General features: G+C 36.5%; 6 protein-coding genes across 6 annotated transcripts; 3 read left to right on the top strand and 3 right to left on the bottom strand.

Annotated features, from left to right (window-relative positions):
* Window positions 1–566: 566 nt before the first annotated feature.
* Window positions 567–2,583, bottom strand: LOC106440098 (diacylglycerol O-acyltransferase 2). Its single transcript, XM_013881688.3, has 9 exons — window positions 2,275–2,583; window positions 2,118–2,192; window positions 1,954–2,039; window positions 1,762–1,868; window positions 1,513–1,668; window positions 1,260–1,346; window positions 1,073–1,170; window positions 893–980; window positions 567–814 (listed from the first exon to the last, which is right to left on the bottom strand). Exons 1-9 carry the CDS (start codon window positions 2,427–2,429, stop codon window positions 713–715), a joined length of 954 nt encoding a protein of 317 aa, XP_013737142.2. The 5' UTR covers window positions 2,430–2,583; the 3' UTR covers window positions 567–712.
* A 222-nt stretch (window positions 2,584–2,805) lies between these two features.
* Window positions 2,806–3,244, bottom strand: LOC125596761. Its single transcript, XM_048771817.1, has one exon. The coding sequence runs from the start codon at window positions 3,240–3,242 to the stop codon at window positions 2,901–2,903; it is 342 nt and encodes a 113-aa protein (XP_048627774.1). The 5' UTR covers window positions 3,243–3,244; the 3' UTR covers window positions 2,806–2,900.
* Window positions 3,245–6,854: 3,610 nt separating this feature from the next.
* On the top strand, window positions 6,855–8,516 carry BNAC07G32250D. Its single transcript, XM_013885833.3, has one exon. The coding sequence runs from the start codon at window positions 7,532–7,534 to the stop codon at window positions 8,369–8,371; it is 840 nt and encodes a 279-aa protein (XP_013741287.1). The 5' UTR covers window positions 6,855–7,531; the 3' UTR covers window positions 8,372–8,516.
* A 2,113-nt stretch (window positions 8,517–10,629) lies between these two features.
* LOC125596752 lies at window positions 10,630–11,445 on the bottom strand. The gene has a single exon (XM_048771806.1). The coding sequence runs from the start codon at window positions 11,443–11,445 to the stop codon at window positions 10,630–10,632; it is 816 nt and encodes a 271-aa protein (XP_048627763.1).
* A 2,603-nt stretch (window positions 11,446–14,048) lies between these two features.
* LOC125596763 lies at window positions 14,049–14,968 on the top strand. Its single transcript, XM_048771818.1, has one exon. It carries the CDS (start codon window positions 14,049–14,051, stop codon window positions 14,880–14,882), a length of 834 nt encoding a protein of 277 aa, XP_048627775.1. The 3' UTR covers window positions 14,883–14,968.
* A 191-nt stretch (window positions 14,969–15,159) lies between these two features.
* Window positions 15,160–18,524, top strand: LOC125596764 (protein IQ-DOMAIN 20-like). Its single transcript, XM_048771819.1, has 2 exons — window positions 15,160–15,889; window positions 15,968–18,524. Exons 1-2 carry the CDS (start codon window positions 15,737–15,739, stop codon window positions 16,124–16,126), a joined length of 312 nt encoding a protein of 103 aa, XP_048627776.1. The 5' UTR covers window positions 15,160–15,736; the 3' UTR covers window positions 16,127–18,524.
* Window positions 18,525–18,588: the final 64 nt, after the last annotated feature.

The raw sequence follows: 18,588 nt of genomic DNA on the forward strand, positions 1-18,588 counted from the left end.
CCACTAACATTAAGGATCTTTTAATAAAGTAGCTTAACTTCACTTAAATACTAAAAAAATCACTAAGAACCCTTAAGTGGGTTCTACCAATAAACATGTTCTTACTAGTCAAAATAAACCAGTCAAGGAGATTAGGTTTTTTCTTACCATAATTACATTGTTAGGTAGGCCCTAAACGTAACTTAGGTTCCCACGTAGACGTTTCAAAGTCAGACTTAAACTACAACCGAGTTTACACTGTTGGATACGCCTAAAGAACCTAAACCAAACATTAGGTTGCTTTCTAGTCTTGTCACTTTGTTAACCATGAGCTAAACAACAACCTAGTTTACACTTCAGTTCCGCAATACCGGTAATTTCTTGAAACTATTTTGTGAAAAAACAAAAAAGAGTGTGATTTCAGAACCAAATGCTGCTAAAACAGAGATGACGTCAGATCCTTTCTTTTAAGATAATGTCCAAATGGATTTACCAAATACATACAAACTTAACCGTTGCGTTAAACTTTTTTGTTTTCCTAGAAAAAAAATATTGACATCAGCGGTTAACCAAATACATGTTTGCTATTAGATACAGAAGTAAATGTAATTCCATTGCCGCAACAGTCGATATGACATTGATACACAGGTTAATGCCAGGTACAAAGGGTAACAACAACTGATTTTAAGGATAATTCGTAGAAAAAAAACTTTCCAATTTCAGAAATTTTGTTTTAAAGAATGTTCAACTGCAGATCAGAGTAGCCTGCTCCGGCCTTGTGCCTCTCAAACAGATCCTTAAGCGCTTCCACAAACTGGCCATGCAACTCATCAATCTGAGATACAATAAATACATCATAAGCTAATGAAATGTTAAGAAGCAATTCTACGCACCAAGAAGAAGATGCACTAACCTCTTCATCAGTTGGCTGCAGAGACTTTGTAACTTGTATTGGTTTACCAACCACCACATGAATAGGGTGTCTATATGGTATTGGGGATCTACAAAACCAAAACGGAATAGCTTACATCTTTCAAGATTTTATATGCAAAATGTAACACAACAAAGTATAACACAAGAGACATGCTCTTACCCGAAAACTCCCCAGAAACAGATAGGAGTAAACCTGATCGCTCTTGCTAGTTTAAAATAAAGGTCACAATCCGGCTTCCACCACTTGTACGCACGGGACTGCAGCAGAAACAAAAACAAGTTTGAGAGTTTCAGTTACGTTGAAGACAGCTACACAGAGCTGTAAGCAAACCCTTTTTGTCCTTTACCTGACCAAAGCAGAAAACTGGAACAAGAGGTGCCCCTTGTTCCATGGCGATGCGCACAAATCCTCTTCTCGATGAAAGGAAGACGTTCTGCAATGTGAGAAAACAGTTTTCAACAAATAACTAAACAGAATGTTGCAGAAGACCACAAAGTTATAAATAGCAAGTCTCAACTAACTACACTTTCAAAACTTGTAACCCAAATCAATTATATGATTTTCATCAAAGCACAAGTGAGTCCCACTAAGTAAGCTACCTCAACATCATGTTGCAAGTGAAATGTTTCCTGCACACCACCAGGTACAAGGATACAACTATAGCCAGACTCCAGAAGAGAAGAGAAACTCTTCCTAGAAGCAGAGGCGAGCCCTAACCATGCCCACATGTGCCTTAGAAACGGCGTGTAGAATATCTAACAACACCAATGCAAAACAATAAAGTTTTAAGAGACAACAGTAAAGAACACACAAAAAGGTATTTATCTATCTGAGAAGCATAAACTCACAGCATTGCTTGCAAGAAGTTTGATGTTAGGAAGAGGCATAAACCCTGCCAGATCAACAAGTGCAACAGCTCCAAAGGGCCACACCGAGTGTGGTTCATAACCAAAAACTGTGGTTTCAGGTTTAAAAAAAAAGTCAAAACCCATCTCAAAAAGGTTGCAACTTTTGGAGTAAGAAAGAAGATTGTAACCAACCATAGGAGCGATCAGGCTTGAAAGCTTCGTAATCCTCCACATGCAGAGTAACGGGGAAGTAACTAGCCGCGTGCTTGCATATGTACCTGTAAGAAAAACAAAAAAGATGAGAAGTTGATGGCGAAAAAGATTGGAGATGGAAGCAGGAGAGAGTAAGTACCTACCTAGCTAGCTTAAGACCGTACTTGCTACGATCATCTATAGGGATGATGATAAACAGAGAGAGCAGGCCCAAGACCCTGACAAAAAAAAAAAACAGAGGATTTTCAATTTTTGGAAGAAACAGAGAGAGAGAGAGAGAGAGAGTATGTATGTATATACAGGAGGGAGAGAGAAGGTGGGAGGAAGAAGAGGGAGATGAGAACAAGAGCGAGGTTCAAGTAAATAGCGCTGAGGCAGATGGATATGGCGGTAACTGCGTGGAATATGTTTGATGGGATATGATCCTCAGCTCCAAAGTCTCTGACTTTGCCCATATCAGGCTGATTCTTCGGTTTGTCCGCTTCACAGACCAGAGACGATGATGGTGAATAAGTTGATCCTCGATCTCTAGCTCTATCTCCCTCGGGAAAACAAATCAATCTTTGGTTTAGATAACCCCATCATTAAAGAGCCCATTGAAGAAATAAAAAAATCATTTTATACCATTAGACCAATGTCCTGCATGTTCATATGTATTTCATTGGTTCACACTTGTGAAAGTTGAATTTTTCATTAGTTTTTGAATACCACTTGCCATTTTAAAAAAAAAAAATGACAAGTTGACATTTCAACAACTACTAATATGAACATAACATAGAAGGGAACATCAAAGCTCTCCTAGGGATGTCGAAGACAACACAAGAAGTGGGATTCACATAAAGATTCATAACTTCTTTTATACTATATATATGAAGTTGGTTTGTACATACATGAATGAGCCACCTAGACTTTGTAATCATCAAGGATCAAACTAGACCTTCCATTACAACGAGTTTATCCAAGAGCTCAACTTTCTCATCTTCAAGTGCTTTAACCTCATCTTCAACTTCCTTCAACTCTCTCTCCAGCGCGAAGCTGTCTTCCTCTAGCAGCAAATAGCTGCGCCTCAGTGCTCTATACTCTGATGAATCTGAACTAAACATCTCGGTTTGATGTGAAACCGCGTAAACTCGGTCCGGTTTGGTCCCTGACGAAGCCTTCTTCCCGATTCTTGGTGGTAACGGAGTCAAAGGTTGTTGTTGCTTTGGGTTATGAATCTTCCTTCTTCTCTTCGCTTCAGAGACCGGAGCGGTCCTCGAGTTTTGCATCTCTGCCAAGATCAAAAGATTTTAACAAATCTTGAGGCTTTCGATACAAATTTGAAAGCCAAAATGTTCTCAGAGAGTTGAGATCTTACCTGATATCGGAGTCTAGGGTTTCACACGACGGAGATGTACGGAGCTTCTCTGAAGAGAGAATTGGGAAAGCTAATTATGAAGCTGCGGGAAGAAGATTTTGAGTCGGTTTGGGTTTTATCTTAGAACCGGCTTCGGTTTCAAACCGCGTAAATTTCTGTTAATACCGAAAGTCTTAACGGGTTTGAGCCACGTGACCCAATAGTAAGACCGGTTAAATGTCTGATTTGATTTTTTTAAAAACATTGACAATCCTCTGCCAGACGCAATGAGTATCAATCATGTCACCTTTCCTTCAAAATAGGTCAACGGTTCGGTTAGTTTTAGAATTTGGTTAGTTCGGTGACTGTATTTTAACAATCATAGTTATTGTTTTTGGTTCCGTCACTTGTCTATTATTCAAAACATGTCTTTGATTTGAATTAATTTTACATTTTCATTTGAGGAAAAAGTTCAAAACATGTCTTTGATTTGAGTATTTAGTTTGGTTTACTACCTCTTATTTTTGGTTTGGTATTTAGTCCTAACTTGTGGGCTTTATCTGTTTGGTCTACATGCCCGTGTCTTTGTGGATACATTTTCATTTGAGTCTTAAGAACTGATAGTAAGCAGATTTGGGCCTAAGTCATCAGGCCTTTTCCGAATCACTACATGTATAGTTGAAGCAGCATGGATTGACTTTGAGACAAGGTTCAATGTATCAAAACTCCACGAAGATCTTTCTGTCTGAAACGTACCATTTTAAAGATTCTTCGTACATTACAATAAAATCATATGTACGTCCCTTTTTCTTTTCATAGCTCTTGTAATGGAGACATGCCATTATCTTAACTCATAATCTTGTCTCTCTCTGTCAACAACGCTTCGAGTTGATTTTAAACCTTGTAATAAAGTGTCTTTTTCCTTTGGGTGAATCAGGGGACAAAGCAATGAACCTCCCTCCTAAATCTTACTCATATTAATTAGATGTTTTTCTTAAGGTAATCAATAAAGTTATTAGGTATTAAGATTTTTTTAAACGTGCTACCTAATAAGTTACTAGTTGTTTTCCTGCACCATGTGCAGTAAGGAATTTTTTAAATCTAATATATATTTAAAAATAAATTTATTAAATATTATATATTTTATTATTTTCTTACTAATATTTAATATAGATTTGATATATATTAAATCAATTTGCATAAAACTAATAAAATTTGTATAATTATCAAAAATTTAGCCTAAAAAATATTTATAAAATTTGTAGATATATAAGAATAATTTTACGGTTAGATATTTAATTTTTTAAAAAATTGTAGAAATTTTTGAAAGTTTTAGTAATATAAATTGTATAATTATACAAAAATAATAACATTTCGAAATTTAAAATGTTATATATGAATATATTTATTTTATAGATGATGTATGAGCTATTACCATATTTAAAAAAAACTTTACCAAAAATAAATATCAATGCTAAATGTAATATATGAATTATTACCATATTCTAATAAGTTTGCCAAAATATAAATCAACATTAAATGAAATTATCCATGTCATATTTTTCCGGAAGCCATGTCATCAATTTCAGTAGTCATGTCATATTTGTTTTGTGAAATTGATTGTATAGAGAACATGTGGCAAAATCACTTCGCTAATATAATCTTGGGGATTATCCATGTCATATTTTTTCGGAAGCCATGTCATCAATTTCAGTAGTCATGTCATATTTGTTTTGTGAAATTGATTGTATAGAGAACATGTGACAAAATCACTTCGTAAATATAGTCCAGGGGATTAGTTTTTTTTTTTTTTTTTCAAAAAAAAATGTTATTAGGTCTTTTTGTGCGGTAGTGTTCGTTATTGCCAAATCATGGATGCAAACAACTATTCAATTCAGCGTGACATCCCCACTTGCATATAGACTATAGTATCTAATGAGCGAAACCGTCATTACATGAGTCTTTAGCAATTATATACAGTAGAATCTCTATAAATTAATAATGTTGGGACTTTAAAATTTTATTAATTTATAGAGATATTAATTTACAAAAGTTTCCTATTTTAGATTTTTTAGATTTTTGAATATTTTTGAATATTTTTATTAATAAAATAAGAAAATATTTTATTTTACCGTATATACATTATTTTAATATTAGAAATTAGACTTTCATATTATTTTATTATCTTATTGGTGTATATTTTATGTTTCATAGAATTTTTATGTGGTTTTCGATATAATTTTACTAAATATTATCAAAATATATTAAAATATTAAAAAAAAGTATTTTCATTGTGAATATAAAATCAACAATATGATGTTTAGTTTATACTTATATAAAATATATATAGATATAGATTATTAATTTATGATTTTAATGAGACTATATATTTACATAGGAGTCTTAAAAATATTATTATATTATTATTTTATCGATTTGTGTCATATTTTACACCGACTCAAGTTGGGACCTACGAAATTTATTAATTTATAGAGATTATTAATTTATCGAGTATTAATTTATAGAGGTTTTACCGTATGTAGTGAACATTATTCATGATTTTAACTCTTCATCCATGCGTGTCAAGCTTAACATAGCCTACTTATTGAGCTTCCATAGTGTTATCATCTCTACTAACTGAGATCTAGAGAGATAGCTCATAAATCGCTTAATGTTTAAAACCAACCCCTCATAAATTAATGTCATGTGGGAAGTGGGATGTGCATTCAGAGTGTATAATCCGTTAATCTCTTGGGTTCATGATCAATCATGTCTAATACCGTTAATCTCTTGGGTTCATGAATCATGTCTAATACTTTCAATTCATATGAAACTTGAAGTTTCTTAGCGAGAACAGTTGTTCCTCACCTGGTCACTCACTTTATATATTTTTTCCTTTTAACAAATTTATTCTTCTTGAAAAGAAATTTACTTTTGACTTGAAGGACTTTTTGATTTGTTCGTAGGATCATCTCTAGTCTTAGAGCATGATTAATGGAGTTTCTTAGAGATGGAGTTCTTAGCGTAATTTAAGAACCGGTTCTTAACTTTAACAAAGAAAAAGGTTAAGAACCGTTCTTAAATATGATCTACACTGTTTCCACCATTATTAGTAAACTTTACTCCAAATTAACTTGGTAAGGTCAGTGACAATCTTGAGAAAATTATATTTATTTTCATTTTAAAGATCTGAATTCAAATATCCAAGAGGTGTATAATTTGACTTGAAGATAAATTCGATTAGGCAAAGGAATTAGACATGCATAACCTTTCAAGTATGCTCGCTCCACATGTAAGATGGATTTGATATCTCTCCTATAGCAGACCCTCCCTTCGAACCGGTTTCTTCTCCCTTAGCCTCTGAAGCGAACTAAACCGCTAAATATCATCGGGTTGACCAATAATAACCCAAACCAGATAAAACACATTTCAAACGAATCAACTCTTGAACCACACCTTTTAAGACGACGTTCAATGTATCAAATCTTGTGTAGATCTTTTGTCTGATTAGTACCACTTTAAGATTTCCCGTAATTACATCGTCTCATGAATTAGCTTTAATCGAATTCGTATACATATACGACCTAAATGATTATTTTCCTTAGATAAACAAGTTTAATATACAAGCATAGCTCTTGTAACGGAGACAATATGCTATTATCTTAATTCATAATCATGTCTCTCACTCAACGATGCCTCTAATTGATCATGAACTCGATGCAGCCTTGTAACACTCTATAACATAACATGTTTAAAACCATAGAATAAAACGAGTTTGATTGATTGAATTATGGGACAAAACATTGAACCGTCCTCCTATATCCTAATCAAATATTAGATAAAGACTTCTCTTAATAAAATAACTTTGTTAGGGCTACAACTTACAACATCTTTCTCTTCACGACCGTCTTGGGACAAAAAAAAGAAATGTGAACAATTAGTATTATAATAAGTGCAATTGCATGAAACAAAAAAAAAGAGGTAAAATCTGAAATGGTCTGCCACATATGTTTCCGTGTCTCCTCCTTCTGACAAGCCCACTCTTACCGGCTGATCAAATGGGAATCACAAAGGCAATATCTAGTAATGGTTTCATCTGGCTCTGGTCCTTTGAAGTTAGTTTCACGTTCAAAAACATAGCATTCAAAGCTTCCTTCACCTCCATGTGCATCGTGGCTTAACTAAACATTCAGTACTGTAATTAACTAATTAAATATCCCCATGTTTCCCTCACATGCCTTCACTCATATATATACCCAACTTCTCCTTCCATTTTCTTCAGCAGAATCAAGAAACATGGCATTTCCTGAAACCCATCTCCATATGCCCATTAGATCTATAAGTCTACCATCAAGAATACACCATCCTTCTGCTAAGTTTCAAGCTGCTCTCTCTCAACTTCAGACTTGCCAAAACTCATCCTCTGATTCTCAATCTCTTCAAGTATCTTTATTCAGTCTATCTGAGCTTTACCATTCTCTACACCAGCTCAACCACTCTCTTCCCACCGCTCAAGCCGAGCTATCGCTTGACGTGTCAGCCACGTTACTAGACTCTTGTGACGCAGCCAGAAACCTAATCATCAATCTTAAGGAGCATCTTCTTAACCTTCACTCTGCACTTAGGAGAAAAGGAAAATCCATGGAAGTCCAGATCAAAGAGTACTTTGTCTTTAGGAAAAAGATCAAGAAAGAGACTAGCAAGCTTATTCTTGGCCTCAAGGAGCTGGATGGCTCTGAGACCACCGCGTTGGCCGTTTCCCTCTTGCGATCCCTTTTCATTTTTCTGTCCACAACAACGTCGATGAAGACTAATACATGTACTCTCAAATTCGTGTCTAAACTTATTGGTGGTGGTCGTTCATCGTCGTCAATAATGAGCGAGTTGCAGAATCTTGATTTGGTTTTGCGTTCGGATGGAGACAACTCCAAGGAAGTGAAGAAGACTTTGGAGATATTAGAGGAAAGAACAGAAGGACTTGAAGCTGCACTTGATTCTCTTTTCAAGTCTCTTGTCCAATATAGAGTTTATTTGCTTAACATTCTTACAACACACTCTTAGTTTGTTCACTACTAATTAGCTAATTAGTCTCTAATTGTACACAAAACATATATAGAAATACATACAAGTTCTCATGGTGAAGATTTATCTTTATCATTACTGTAACCCGCTGATTTAAACTACATAAATCAAAGTCTTCGTAATACCCACGAAACTCATCTCTAAGAGTAAGAGTTGCCCTCTGTTTAGAGTTCTGTCCGTACTTCTCTTGCGTGTATATTATGCAAATAGTTGACATGTCAGTCCAGCATTGGTAGATATGTACCTTCCCTCGTGCACATTATTTGTTTAAGATTGAATCTTAACACCACCAGTAATGATAAAGTCATCATTGTTATCATCAAGATCTTTAGTTTCGGATGATCTAGTGGTTGCAGTTAATCGATGATTTTTTAATGAATAATAAGAGGGCGAGAGGAGTGGATCTTTGATTCCTCTTGTCCCCACACACCGGTACATGCAACAGCTCAAATTTGCTAAGATGTCGGCCCCATTCCAATTTTATATAGCAATCAAGTAATCATAAGATAATAAATAATAATGCACATTTATAAATAACTAAAATAAACGAGTTTTTTTTTTGTATATCCTGGTTTCCATTATTGTTTTCTCTAACTGGATGCATGTACAAATGTTATAAAGGATAACTAATAGTAATATATCTAGACAGCTAACACAATTTCCAGTGTAGGGAATATTAAATCTCATTTATTTATTATTTATGCCATCAATTGTTTTCGTATATATGTTAAAATGGTTTATAATCATAATAGAAGTTCTCAAAATTAATTAGGTGTACATTCTAACACCTTTCTAACAGAAAATTGATATGGCGAGTATGCTAGAACACCCATATCAATATATTTTATCTCATGAGTGTATTTCATTCATAATAATACTAAAAATAAAAATAAGAAAATAATTTGAACCAACAAAAAGATTGTAGAAAAGGGAGAAAATCTTTCTTATGAGAAACTCTCTTGCTATGTGTCCTTTTTATCCGTATACATTAAAATTTAATTACATAGATAAATTTTATAAAAAAAATCATCTATAAATATTGACAGACTCAGTTTGAGAAAATTTCCAGATAAGTCACCTTTCTAAGTAACAAAAACTGACTCATATATCAAAAGCTTGGTTCTATTTTTGTATTACCCAATAGATTGAGAAAGCATAGGTGGATGAACAAAAGCATGAGGCTTCTTTTTTTTTATACCTCTTTTACATATTATATACTTTGGATATTTTATTGAAATGAGAGAAGGAAGGAAGAGACAGAGGAGAGATAGTTATGGAGAGGCGGCAAATAGAGGTGAGGTGATGGGGGCAATGGCTCGCCAATAATGGCAATTGGGTGGCACAATTATTACACAAAATGACAAAAACCAAACAAGAAAAATTATACTAGTGAAAAACATGTGTAATGCTAATAGTTTCTATTTTTATGTAGCGGAGGGTCCATCCAAGAGTAACGTGACTTCACATGGCTAGTGGCCCAAACCATTCAATGTCTATGGTAACGTGACTTCACATAGAATCCGGGTTAATCATGCTTTTAGTACCAACTTCTTCTATATGTTTAACAAGTAACGACAACAAAAACTTCTATATACATTTTGTTGGATTGGTTATTGCATGTTAACATGTAATCAAAATATATATTAATTGGAGTATTTGTACGGAGTTAAATTTTATATACACGCAGAACCAACAACGTAAGATGGTGTTTTCATACAATGCATGGGATCAAACAAATATCTCAAATGAAATATCTCCTTGTAAACCTTTTAAGTTGCATATCCAAGAAAAATCAAAAAAGAAAGGTTACAATATCCAAATCACGTGAAGATATTATTATGAGAAGCCTAACTATAGTTAGGATAGATATTTGAGATGTCTAATCTAATAAGAGAGGGATGAGGAGATTCAGTTGCAGCCTGTACTTTGATAGTGACAAGTCACATTCATGAATTCAAAACTAGTTAAGAAAAGGAAGACGGTGTGAGTTGTGATTGTGATTGATTATTATTATCGTTTCCTCTGGAAGTTTTTAACAAGACACTCGTGTACACGGGCCCATGCATAGTATTATCCAACGACCACCTTTTTTTTTTTTTTTTATAAGGATGTGAATTCATTTATCAAATGAGAGAGTTTGTACATGTACAAAAGAAATAAAAGGGAAGCAATCCTAAGCCAAAAAAGAGAAAAAAACAGAGGAGAGCTTAATTAGAACTGAAGATTATGAAGCACCATTACTCATATGTCAACCAGATACTCATGAGGTTTTGAAACGTGTGACGATGCTTCCTGGCCAAGATTTCATTTCTGACTTGCCTATCAATTTCTTTGAAGGATACTTCCGGGGGTGTCTGTATTCCATTGTGGAGACGGTTGTTACGCTCGCGCCAAAGCCTGTAGATGACCGCTTGAGCTGTAACTTTGCGCAGGGTAGAAGGACAGTGAGAGACCTTCAGTCCAATCCAAGTGAGAAAAGCCTCCCATGTGTGGAATAATATCGGTATGTACCCTAACCTCCTTATCACAATCTTCCATATTTGCTCAGCATATGCGCATCGCAGGAAGATGTGATCCCGCGTCTCGTGGTAGTTGTTACAGACACAACAACAAGTATCGATTTGAAGCCCCCAAGAAGCCAATCGAGATCGTGTAGGAAGTCTATCAAGCTGCGCCACCCACATCATGAAAGCATGGCTAGGGATGTGCCCTTTGAACCAAACCTTTCCTGCCCACTCTTTCTTCTGTTGACGGGGTCTTATTGATTCCCAAGTGTGCTTTGCAGAGAACTCAGGGAGGTCCATATCATTTGCTGCCCAAGAGTAAGTATTAGAAGATAAAGCGAGAGACGGCAGAGGTAATGAGCACAACATGATATGGAACTCTTCTGCTGCAGGAGATCTAGCCGGGCGAAGAGTCCAGCCAATTTCTGAGCAAGCATCTGCGACAGAGAAGGTCAAAGGTATACCTGTTTGCCTTGGGCCAGACGGTCCAAAATGATCTATTAGAGGTCCTAGCGGGAACCAGTGGTCAAACCAAAAGCTCGCTTTCATGCCATTGCCGAGAGCACATCTGATGAAACGCTTTGCTAGAGCCCGCGGATTAAGAAGGGCTTTTCAAGTCCATAATGCAGTCACGCTTTCGTCCAGACACCAAAATGAAGAGTCCTTGATGAGATTTGCCTTAACCCAAATTGCCCAAAGTGACTCCGGGTCGCAGAAGAGGAGCCAAATGAGTTTAAGACATAGCGTTTTGTTCCATAAGCAAAGGTTTCTGAAGCCGAGTCCACCTTCATCTCTAGGTAGGCTGATTTGGGACCAAGAAACTTTAGCTTTAGCTCTTGTGATGATGTTTCCATTCCAAAGGAATCTAGAGCAAAGTGATTCAATCAGTTTTATACACCCCTTTGGAAGAATAAACGATGAACACCAAAAATTCACAGTGCTGTAGATGACAGAAGAGATCAAGAGTGTTCTTCCCGCATAAGATAGAGCCCTGAGAGTCCAAGATGAGAACCTGCGCTTTAGCTGATCAATTAAGGGTATGTAGTCACAGATTTGGAGTTTGCGGTGCATCAATGGTAGGCCAAGATAGCGCACAGGTAATGATCCAAGGGAGAAGCCGAGAGCTGCAATGTCATCTGCTTCGACTTGATTAAGACCGGCGATAAAGAGTTCAGTTTTGTTGCGATTCATAGTGAGTCCAGACCATGACGAGAAGACCTCAAGTGTGTCTGCAATGTTTATCAGAGAATTCCTTTCGCCATAAAAAAATATCATAAGATCATCCGCAAACGCCAAGTGAGAGATGAGAGGATTTGAAGCCTTTGGATGGTAGCCGATGCGCCCATTCATATAGTTTGCATTCAGGAGCTGTGACAGAACCTCCATGGCGAGGACAAAAAGATAAGGAGACAACGGATCTCCCTGCCTAAGGCCCTTTGTACCGCTGAAGTAGCCACACATTTCTCCATTAATACCCACTGAGAACTTTGTCGTAGTGATACATTGTCTGATGAGATGGATAAATGATTCAGGGAATTGGAGAGCTTGCATAATCTTGAATATAAAGCTCCAATCCAGAGAATCAAAAGCCTTTTTCAGGTCCACTTTGAGCATAGACCTTTTGGAGAGATTCTTCCAGTTGTATCCATTGACCAACTCAGTGGCCATGAGCACATTCTCAATCATTAGACGACCTGGGGTGAATGCTGACTGAGTATTGGAGATGATCATGGGCAGGACTTGCTTCAGTCGAGTTGCGAGAAGCTTTGAGATGACCTTGTAAGAGGTATTACAACATGATATGGGTCTGAAGTCAGAGATGGATGTCGCATTGGTCTTCTTGGGAATGAGCGTCAAGACTGTTGCATTCCATTGCTTGAGTAGAGAACCAGACTGAAAAAATTCAGAAACTGCATTTATCATATCAGATCCAACTGATCGCCAGTGGGCAGTGAAGAACTCAGCAGGATAGCCATCTGGGCCAGGGGCTTTTCCTTTGGGAAGCGAGAAGAAAGCATTTGTGATGGCCTCAGCTGAGAACGGAGATTCCAACTGCTGAGTTACTTCTTGCGAGCATCTGAATGGAAGAAGCGCAGCAATGTCTTCTTGAGAAACATTTGAGGCAGTGACTGTCCCTCCAAGCAGGTTCTGATAGAACTGCAGAGCATGAGCTTTAATTCCTTCAGAAGTGTCGATGATGGCCCCGTTGTCGTCTGTGAGAAAGATAATTTGATTGACAGCTTGTCGTGATCTAAGAGAGCGATGATAGTATGTTGAGTTCGAATCCCCGACATCAATCCAATTAACTCTTGATCGTTGATAGAGATAAGACTCTTCCGCCTTTGCAAGTGTAAACCAACATCTGTGTGCTTCACGTTCCCTGATAGAAACCACCGGAGAAGGAGACGCTAGGAGCTCTCTTTGGCAGTCTAGGAGATGATTTAGAGCCTCAGTGACCCTCTGCTCTATGCCAGAGAAGTTTTGTCGGCTAAATTCTCGAATAATACTCTTGAGATGTTTAATCTTCTTTGAAACATTTATCATTTTTGAACCTGCAAAATTCAGAGAATTCCAGCACTTGGAGATCAACACTTCAAAATCAGGGTGGCTATTGAGCATAGTGAAAAACTTGAATGGCCGCTTCACTTTCTGTTTTCCAGTATCCAAGAAAATGCAGCATGGGCTGTGGTCGGAAAATGCAGGTTCTCAAGATCATTATCCGTCTAATGATTTGGTGTACTGTTTAGATTATGCTATGTTACCACACAAATATGAAAGATTATATGCTCATTAATTAAGTAATTACAACCCATATATCTATGCATGACGGTGTTTATCAATACCCCAAAGTCGAAGTAGATTCTTGACAAAATATCTTAGTTTTGATTCCTCTCGCCTAACCAAAGATCTAATGATAACAAAGACATGAGATTAGGTACATATCAAAATTATCAAAATTAATTGAGAGAGGCATAAAAAGAATATTAAGTGGGCTTTGATGGAACAAATGAACATTGCCCCCTTCACGTGGCTTTTACTTTGACAAGTCTAAAACCTATTTCAATTGACCTATCTATCTATCTCTCCCTCTATATATATTCAGCTTCAGCTTCTTTCTAGCTAAAAGCTTTCTCTATCTCATCACATCATCAATGGCTGCAACCTACCACGTTCGGTCTTGTAGCTTACCAGCTCGGCTACACTCAAATGGTCTCAACCATATTCAGCAACTTCTCAGTAAGCTTCCTACAGATAACAACAATAGCCAATCACTTCTCTCACAGCTCTATGAATCCATCTCTCATCTCTTCAACGACTCACCAGCTTCATCACTACTCCCTCATCACTCTTTCTTCACCCATGTTCTTGATCTTTCCCTTGTACACCTTGACTTGTGCTCCAAGCTACGAGACATAACTTGTCGCATCAAGGATTGTCTCCGAGACCTCCGGTCTGCTTTCAGACGGAGGGGACACGGTGGAGATTTTACCATCCGATGTCACGTTAAAGCCTTTGTACGCTCTCGACGACTGATTCACAAGGATCTTGCTAAGCTCCTCTTATTGCTCAAACAAACAGATCATCCTTCCATCGTGTCAACTCATCCTTTGATCACACTTCTCCGACAAGTATGTTCCCAAACATGTCTTTCCTTTAGGACAGTCATGTTGTCCTTATCATCATCAGTACCAAAACCCAGGCCTTCCAGATGGGCTCTAGTTTCTAAACTGGTGATCAAGAACGTTACGAATACAAATGCTCAAGTTCATAGCGGAGACAGAACCGAGTTCCAGATGATGGACGAAGAGCTGCAAAGATTCTGTTCAGCGAAAGAGATAAAGAAGGAAGGAATCAAGTCTTTGATCGCCCTCTTGGATAACGTAGATGTTGTAGTTGAAGATCTGGAGGAATCGCTTGAAAGCGTGTACAGGCGTATGATCCAAGCCAGAGTCTCTCTTTTGAACATACTCTCTTTGCATATATAGTTAATTAATTTAGAACTTCATTCATTAGATTCCATGTCTATGTATACAACTTCACTCATTTTTTGATGAAACTTGTTACCTTCATAGATTAATGACACTTTAAACAATCAATGTAGTTGTATAACTAAAAAGAACTTAGCAACAACGACACTTCAACATATCTGAGCAAGTGTTAGAGTGTTTATTGTAGGTCTCTTAGGTTGGGTCTCTTAGCGTAATATAAGCTAAGAGACCGTATTTTATATTAAGCTAAGAGACCCAATCTAAAAGACATGCAATAAACATGTTCTTGTATTTTAAATTCTCCTGGAGTTCTAATGCAGTGGGCAGTGAGTCTAGAGTATCGTTGCCGCAACAGACGTTAAATGGGCCTGAATAAGACTAAATTCTATAACATGTCTTCTTTAATATTAAAGCAGCAGTAAGAATCAAAACTGTGCTCACAAGTGAAAAAGGAACAACTAATTTTCTTAACAGTGTTATAAGTTTAGCTATGTCATAAATTAGGTCAAAAATTCAACAAGCTTCCTTTATTTATTTTTTTGGCATAAGGGGGGTACTGTAGAAGGACCAAAGACTTTTCCGTCTTGAAAAGTAAAATAAACAAAAAGAAAACAAAAATAAAGTAGAAACTAGAAAGAGAAGAGCTTTGACAAAAAAAAAAAAGAAAGAGAAGAGCATGCGAGCACGTTCGTTCGTTAAGATCAACAACTAAAAATGGAGGGCACATTATCTCCTTCCCTTCAACTCTTCAAGCCACCGTCTCTACTTTTATTGACAATTTACGTTTCCTTCTCCACGTTTCTCTTTGACAAACCAAAGCCAAAGCAGAGACAAAAGGGCGTTCTACCAACATGGCCAACTCAAAGAGATTGTTTGGCGTTGTGCGGAGGAACCTTCTCCGGCGATCTCCCAGCAGCATCACCACCATTCGCTCATCAATCCAACAAACCACTAGAGAGAACATTGCCGCCATTAAAATCCAAGCTTTCTTCAGAGGTCACCTGGTACAAACAAACACATATTTTTCTTGTAATTTCAGAACCTTGTTTTTTTTTCAAAGTTGACCATTGTAAGTATTGTAGGGAAGGAGAGCGTTTAGAGCGCTCAAGAGTCTGGTGAAGCTTCAGGCGGTGGCGAGAGGTGTGCTTGTGAGGAGACAAGCTCGAATAGCCTTACATTGTATGCATGCTCTTGCTCGCTTGCAGGTTAGGGTTCGTGCTCGTCAGATTCTCTCCCATTAAAATTCCATGTGACACAAGACCTCATTTGCGATTGTGACATCTACGTAACATTATTGTTCTTTCAAATTAACTTCTTTGTGATTTCGTATATGTATACTAATTAACCCTAACACCCTTCAAATTATACTGATAAACATTGTCTGTCTAGCTGAAACTGTCTCAAATTTTTATTGTTAAAAGTAATATAAAATATACATTATAAAAATGATCAATATATCATAATGAACCAGAATCACACGCAGCAAGAAGAGATTTATTAAGACTTGGAAAGGAAGCTAATGAAGGGTTGGGTGGAGGTACCTTGGATAGAAAAAAGGGTGAGTAAGGCTTCCTTGAATACTCACCATTTTGTCTACTTTGATATTTAATAATCTGGATATTATAACCAATATACCTAATGAGTTTACATCAAAAAGACTATCAACAAAGAACATTCCAGCTTCATTCTCAACACACACAAGCAAAAGAATGTTGATATATATATAGGTAGATCTACAAGAGAGAGAGAGAGAGACGAGAGAGCACTGAGATATTGGCGCGGCTCAATCAGATAACTAAGAGAATGCATATAGTACGTGTGTAATCTGAGTGAACCAGGCCAATATCAAAGAGGACTCTTTCGTGCTAAAGGTGCAGATTCAAAGGAAAACTGTCTTGTAAAACAAACAAAAAAGGAAGAAGATAGACGTGTGAGGGGAAGTGTGATGAGGAGAAGGTGAGAATGTCTGTGTGGGGGAGTTATAAAGAGAGGTATTAAATTAGGGTATATGAGAGAAGGAAATGGAAGGTATGGAGCATTTAAACCACATCTACTAACCAATGCACTAAAGCTGGCTCACTCTCTTTACTCCCTCTCCCCCTCCTCTCTCTTTTTTTTTCAAGTTTCATTATATGTATCCATCGTTACAAACTAAATAGGCTATGCAATGTGAACCAATACTCCTTTGTCTCCTATGCCTTTCCTTCTTGAGGGTTCATAACAAAAACAAAAATAAAAATGCAAGTTAAAAGATTTAGAGGAAGAAGTTAAAAAGAACATGGAAGATGCTTTATAATAAATTTTGAGGGAATCTCTCGCAGAAAGGAGGGACACTGGCTGCCCTGCAAACCATTAATGTTCTTACTGCTCCTTTTTTTTGTTAACTACTTGGCCTTCTCTTTCTATCTCTTTCTCTCTCTATCTATCATTCTGCTTTTTACAACCTCAAGACAGTTATGAACCCTAATGACCCATATCTTTCTGTCTCTCTCTCTCCATTGAAGAGATCCTAGTTTCAATGTCACATTGTAATGCCAGAGCTTTGTAAGAAGAAAACGAATCCTATTTTTGTCTGTGGTTATGATGGGTGGGGGTGGCAAAAACTATTGCACACCCATATTTACTTTTCTCTCTAGCTCTACATTAAAACCTCTCAGGTCCACCACCATTGCCATAAATTTATGCAGAAACACACTTTATCTCTCTCTCTCTCTCTCTCTACCCAATTGTATTTTCTTAAGATTTAACACAATATACCAAAACTTACCTGCTCTTGCTCTATAGGTTTTCAGCATGTTTCATTCTGTATTTTCCTTATTACTATTTTTGGGATATAAATCACCTTATGGTTTTGTTACCGTTGAGTATCTTAATATCGATGTCTCAATATTAAAAGTAACACCAAGCCAGTAAAAATGGAAGAATATTATGTAAAAAGGCTAAGAATACACACGTCGAGTTCAAGGTATACTTGTTTCAAATTTGCGCAGATTTAAGCTTCAACTTGGTACCAAAGCAAGTAGAGAAGCTGGGTAAGCTTCCTTTGTTCCCTTACACAAGATGAGTAAAAGAATCAGAAACAATTAAGACGTACAAGTGAGTTTAAGTACATCTTTTTTTATATAGTAAACTAACAAAATATGCAACCATGTATGCAGGCCCGGGTTTGACCCCATACATGTGATACATCAGTATGGAGCCTATTATTTATTTAAACATTTTAGGGCCTAATTATTCAATGTTGTTATTTGTTAACATATCAATATATTATGTGTTAATGTGTTCGATAAGTTAATAAGGTGATGGACCATCTCTAAATAAAAGACAACTAAGTTTTATATAGCCTTTCGTATTATTTAATATGAGTGGATTAAAAGGAATATAATAATTTAACATAATTGTCTTCAATGTTATCGATTAAAAGAAATAGATCAAAGATCAAAGCATTTGATTATGAAAGTTTGATAGATGATTTTGTAGGAAAAAATGTAAAAACCCAATATTTAAGAATTGATAAAAAAATTTACTAGTTTTAAAAATATTGTAATTTTTAATCATAAATTTGATTTTTTTTATCGACATTTTTTTTATGTATTATCTAAAGGTTTCATTTTTATATTTCGTATTGGACCATGAATATCTCAGGACCGGCACTGCATGTATGTCATCTTATGGTAGTCACAATGGCGTGGATTGCAGTACA

Source organism: Brassica napus, unplaced genomic scaffold, assembly GCF_020379485.1.
Source record: "Brassica napus cultivar Da-Ae unplaced genomic scaffold, Da-Ae ScsIHWf_127;HRSCAF=226, whole genome shotgun sequence".
Classification (NCBI taxonomy): Eukaryota; Viridiplantae; Streptophyta; class Magnoliopsida; order Brassicales; family Brassicaceae; genus Brassica; species Brassica napus.